Raw genomic sequence first — 6000 nt, forward strand, 5'->3', positions numbered from 1 at the left:
GTCATTTTGGGGGCCGTGGATGGCACTGGGATATGAGGGCTGGGGTGTCCACATGTGAGCCCAGGAGAGATGGTGTGGGAAGAGATGGGGCAGCCTGGGGAGAGGGGCCACTTGTCCCCATGCCTCCACATCCCATCACAGAACTTCGAGGAGTCTGAAATTCTAATTCAAACCCAGCCTACCAGGTCATCGTGAAAGTGTGTTTGTCAGGTGGGAGGACAGACACACTGCATTGAGTGAGTCCTCAGCTTGATGGATAACGGGAAGGCTTAGACATACGGCACGTGGGCCTCACTTCTGCTCTTGCCCCATGCCTGCCAATGCTGTGCCCATGACTGGCTTCCTCCACTCTCACCCTGCCTGGCCCTCCCTGCCCACTCGCCTGTGTCCCCTCCCCCCAGGGTTCCGACCCCCTGACCCTGTCCAAGGCCTGGGAAACTTGATTCTCCTGGCGCCAGGATCAGATGCCGTCTGCCAGGGTCACCTTTCATTCCCAGCTCCTCTGGGCCACCAGGAGGGGTGGGGGTTTGGGGAAGATGTGGTGGGGATCGGCACATTTTGGTAAGTCCAGCCCCCAGGTGTGTGCTCCACGTGTGTCCACAGGCAGCCTGTGCTTAGCATGTGGCAGGTGTGGAGCACAGAGAGGCAGGGGCAGAGAGTGGCTGCCAGCTGCTGGGGGTGGGGGGTGGTACTGTTGACAGATCCCTGATGAGCCATCAAGCCCAACCTCCCGACCTTCCCAGTCTCACCTCCATCCTCTGCTCCTCACCCAGCCTCACTTCATCCTTCGTCTGGGTTCTCAAGCCCACTGGGTTCTTTCCCACCTAGGCCTTTGCTCAGGCCGAGCCTTGCACCTGGAGTGGGTCCCTCTTTGCCTGACCAAGTCCTGATCTTGCTCAGTCCTGCCTTAAAGGCCACCTCCTCAGGAGGCCTTCTCTGAGACCCCAGACAATTCCTTTCCCCTCGATATCAGGCTCCTCATATTCTTCTTCAAAACACACAACAAATGAGCTCTTTGTGTATTTAATGTCTGTGTGCCTCAGTCAGCTGTGAGCCTCTCGAAGCAGGAATGGTCTGACTTGTTCAACAGCTGTACCCCCAAAGCGTGGCACACTGCAAGTGCCAAGGAAATGCCAGTTCCCTCTGCCCCCTCCAGGTCAGTGACCCTCTGCCTAGGATGTCTCTGTTACCTCCCTCTTGACCTCAGTCTCCAAATCTGAAAAATGGGACCACTATGATGTATCCCAAAGCATTCAGAGGACGAGGCAGAGCTTAATAGTGGGGAGTGAGCTGTCTTCCGTGGAGGAGCTGGGCCTAGCAGAGGGCCAGAGACCTGTAGGAAGCCCCAGCTGAGATGAGAATGTGAGGAAGGGCAAGGGGGCTGGTGGGAGGCAGGGAGCCTGTGGGGGGGTAGGCAGAGTCACCGAGAAAACCCAAAACCCTGCCTCCCAGGCTACCCTTTGGACTCTGGGCTGAGGCTCACTCCCCAGACCTCCTACCCCATCCTGGATGGAGAAGACCCCCCCCATTCTGGCCCAAACCCCACCTGCACCATCCCAAAGGGCTTGCCTCCCTATGCCCCAGCAGGAATAGAGCTGGCATGTCCTCTGTGCCAGGCCCTACCCTGAATGCTTCACGGGCATCGTCTTCGCCACAATCTCATGAGGCAGGTGCTCTTATTATCCCCATTTTACAGACAAGGAAATAGCAGCTGGTCAGGGTTGAAGAAACATGCTCAAGGGTGCTCAGCTTGTAAGCCGAGCTTCGAACCCAGCCCCTCTGGCTCAAACCCAGCAGGTCTGACTCCCCGGAGGCCGAGCTCTCAGCTGCTCTGCCACATTCCCACCGACCTTGGCCTCCCCAGGGGCCAGAGGGTGGAAAGGATGGGCACTGCCCATTTGTCAGCCTGCCTGGACACCAGAGTGAGTGAGGCCAGGGCAGCCGCAGTCTGGAAGCCTGGCCCCCACTCCTGGCCCTGGAATGGGTTTTTGGGAAGGAGGACAGACAAAGGGGAGCCAGAGGGACATTGGGGAGGGCTCCTTGGTCTAGGGTGCCAGGCGTGTGTTCATGAAATGCTGGAGTGTCCTGGGTCCATCTACACTTACTGCAATGTGATCTTGTCTACTCTCATGGATTGAAATCTCATCTCTACACTGACCACTTCGGAATGCATATTTCCAGCCCGCCTTCCCCCTGAGCTCCCAACTTGCATCACCAAATTGCCGCCTGACATCCCACTTAGAAGTCTAATGGGCTCCTCGGGCTCAATGTGTTCAAAACCAAATCCTGATCTTCCCCTGAGTGCCCCAAATCTGCTCCTCCTGTACTCTTCCCAACCCTGTTGATGGCACCAACATGCACCTAGGAGCTCGCATCAAAAGCCCTGAAGTCATCCTTGACTTCTTTTCCTAACCCTCCACATCCATCCACCAGTGTGACCTCCTCCAGGACATGTCCTGAGCCCCACCATTCCCCTCCTCGCCACAGCTAAGGCCCTGGTCCAGCTCCCCCACCTTGGCCCACTGCAGCAGGCTCCTCACAGTCTCCTGCCTTCTCTCTTGCCCCCTCCCCAAGTCATGCACTTGTCGGAATCAGCTCAAGTCACTGCACTCCTTAGAAGCTTCCAACAATAATGAAAATAAACCCAAACTCCTCCCCATGGTCTAAGGGCCTTATAGATCTAGCCCCTGCCTGCCTCTGATCCCCTCTCCCCCTTGCTGGCCAAACACCAGCCATGGTGGCTCCTTTCTGTTCTTCAGGTGCACCAAATTCTTTCCTGCCCCAGGGCCTTTGCATCTGCCGTTTCTTTGGCCTGGAATTCTCCTTCCCTAGCTAGTCACAGGGCATCTCATCCTTCGGTTCCCATTTCAGATGCCACCTCTTCCTAGAGGCCTCTGACCTCCTTGTGGAAAGCAGCCTTGCTCCCCTCCCTGACATTAACCACATTCTCCAGTTGTTTCTCTGAGTTTCTCCCTCTGAAACGTAGAGCCTTTGTCTTTTCCACCACTGAATCCCCAGTGCTCAGACACTGTGGATCCTCCATGCCTGTATGCTAAATGACTGAATGAACCAGCCTCAGTTTACCCTTCTTTAAAAGGTGGTGAAGAAATAGCACAGACCCAGACAAGTGCTAGCAGGGTCGTGGGCAGCTGCTGGGCCACCTCTGAGGCAGAGCTGACAGCAGGATCTTTCTGAGTGCCTGGGAGCCCAGGCTGGCCTGGAGCAGCCTCTGCGTCCTCTGAGGCATTTTCCACTTCCTCTCCGTGGGGGGTTGGCTCCCGGGAAGCCCCTGGAGACAGAGTGGTTGTTACCATGCTCACGGGTCTGGGGACCCAGCCCGAGGTGGAAAGGTCAGGAGCCGATGAAGCAGGGCTGGCTGGGGACCCCACTGAGCCTGGGCTTCCCTGCCCATATTCAGCCCTGGCCTCCTCACTAGCTTCCAGTGGATCAATGATGCTTTCCTGCCCGCTCCTCCACATCGGGCCAAGCCCTCCTCCTCTGTCCTGGGCCTGCATCTGGACTCCCTGCACATCCTCCTGCAGGGAACACAGCCAAGGGCACCGGGATGCAGAGGGCAGCAAGAGGGCCCAGGCCTCCTGGGTAGAGGTCACACCTCCGAGGGGTCAGGGGCAGGCACACACAGGCCCCGTAGCCGAACTGACTGTCAGCACCTCCCTGCCACGTGTTCACGAAAGGGCTTTTACACCCATGAACTCACTGGAGCCCCACAGCCACCCTCTCTGGGAGGCAGGGCAGCAGCTGTCAGTGTCCCCAGCCCACAGATGGGGGAGATGGGGGCCCACACACCTGCATGGGTGCAGGGCCTGGCTCTCAAGATTAGGAGCCCAGGCTCTGGAGTCTAACCGATGCTGTGCTTCCTGAATGTGTGACCTTGAGCAAGGCATTGAGTCTCCTGGGTCTCAGTTTCCTCATCTGTAGGGTAGGGAAGTCCTCAACATGGTGTGGGACACAAGGCAGGGCCTCAGTAGACAGGAGCTACTGTCTCCTGAGGGGAACCTAGTTGTTCTCCGAAATCCCCGCCCAGAGCACACGGCCTGCCACAGAGCTGGAGTTCTGCAAATGTGTGACGGACAAGAGGCAGGAATGGGACATGTACTCTGTAAAGTGCTGGATACGTGTGAGTGCCATGAAAAGCACTAAGGAAGGGCTGGCCAGTTGCTCAGTTGGTTGGAGTGTGATGCTGATAACATCAAGGTCCAGGGTTTGATCCCTGTACCGGCCAGCCCACAATAAAAGCACTAAGGCCTCAGGGCTGTACTGTCTCCAGGGTCCCCTCCACCGCCTAGCTCTGACTACTGGGCCATGGGGAAGGGGCCCATCTGTGTGTGAGTCTCTTGCCCAGGTCTCGGCAGCTCTGGGGATCATGTGATCAGGAGGGGGGTTCTGCAGGAGCATCTTGGAGAGACAGACGGCCTCCCCCTCTGCTGACCAGATGGGCAAGGCCGCCTCCACGGTGACTTCCCAGCATCCCACACATACATCACTCCTGTCATGTCTCTTCCCTCTTACCCCTAGGGTTGGCACTGGCTCCCAGGACAGGTGAGGGGCAGGAACGACCATCCGGTCCAACTGTCCATATTAGAGATGGGGAAACCGAGGCTCAGAGAGGGCAGAAGACTTGCCCAAGGTTTCACAGCAGAACCCAGCTTCCCTCTGCCTGCACCCCCGCCCCCATGCCAGTCACTTCCTTAGCCATGAAGGTCATAGGAAAAAGGAGAGGGTTTCTGAAGAAGGTGAGGGAGGGGGGAGGTCGGTGTCAACTCTCCTGCCTCTTCTCAGCCTGCCCAGCCCCCATGCTACCCTCTCTCCTTCTCAGCACCAGAAAACCCATTTCCGCCTCCCATTTCTTGGGGGGGTGAGGCGGAGGGGTCATGACCCTGCCTGCCCCTCTAAATCCAGGACCCTTTTTCTTTGCCGTGCTCCCCACTCGGCCCCCTGGCCCTCCCAGCGCCTTGTGGGATCACAGGCGGGAGGGGGATTAGGTTCTGCAAATGGCTCCCCCCTCCCTGCCACCCTGCCTCCCTGTCTTAGTCATCTCTGCCTTCTGCCGCCTTCTCCCTCCATCACAATCCCTCTGCCAGGCCAAGGGGAGGACGACATTGACAGGCACCCCCCGCCCAGGGGCAGCGGCGAAGCAAGGGGTCGGCTGCTCAGAGAAGGATCAGAAGTGGTTCCCCCGCCCCGCGCCCGTCCTCATCCTGCGCCCGCGCCTCCCCCTCCGCCGCGCTGCGCACGGATGGCGGCGGGAGCCGCAGAGGTGTGTGCGTGAGGGGGGAGCCTGTGCCCGCTCCGCGATGCCCACGGGGCTCTGTCCTCTTTCAGGGGCTGGTGGGGGCAGGTTGTCCCCTGCCACTGCCCAGAAATTCCCACGGGGGTAGGGGACTGCCCCCACAGAGCCTAGGATGGGGGTGGGGGCACTGCCCCCGGGGTTCTGCCCGCTCCAAGGGACTCCCGGAGCTGAAGGGAGGCGCTGAGTAATGCGGCTCCCTCGGTGCCCATATTGGGGGTGGGGGGCAGCCCTTTGCTACGGTCTCCCGGAGGAGCTCTGTCTTCCCTAAAGGACGGGGCGGAGGAGGGGGCGTGATTTCGTGGCCCGCGGCTTGACGACGTTTGCAGATTGGCCGGGGGCTCTGCCACCTCCGAGGGGCTCTCGTGGTGAAGGAGGGCCGCCTCCCTCCGGCTGGGGGTGGGGGGCGCGCCGTCTGCGGGTGCAGCGCCAGGGGCTGCGAGGTCGCGTAGCCGTCGGGGCCCAGAGCGGGAGCTCAGGGGACCTGCGGGGGGGGGGGGAGGTCCGCGCTCGGGGGCGCGCCGCTCCTACCTGCCTACGAAATTCTCGAGCACCGAGCTCTTGCCGGCGCTCTGGCCGCCCACCACGGCGATCTGCGGCAGGTCGAGGTCCGCGTTCTGGCCGATAGCGGAGAAGGCGTCCTGCAGCCGGTTGACCAGCGGGATGAGATCCTCCATGCCTCGGTTGCCCAT

General features: G+C 59.8%; 1 protein-coding gene across 7 annotated transcripts in view; it reads right to left on the bottom strand.

Moving 5' to 3' along the window:
* Positions 1-6000, bottom strand: part of DNM1 (dynamin 1) — a 43024-nt gene extending 37024 nt beyond the window's left edge. For all 7 annotated transcript variants that reach the window (XM_063082075.1, XM_063082072.1, XM_063082069.1 and 4 more), the window contains exon 1: positions 5840-6000. In XM_063082075.1, coding sequence (XP_062938145.1) covers positions 5840-6000 — 161 coding nt within the window. The remainder of the gene's footprint in view (positions 1-5839) is intronic.

Source organism: Cynocephalus volans, chromosome 17 (assembly GCF_027409185.1).
Source record: "Cynocephalus volans isolate mCynVol1 chromosome 17, mCynVol1.pri, whole genome shotgun sequence".
In the NCBI taxonomy this organism is placed as follows: Eukaryota; Metazoa; Chordata; class Mammalia; order Dermoptera; family Cynocephalidae; genus Cynocephalus; species Cynocephalus volans.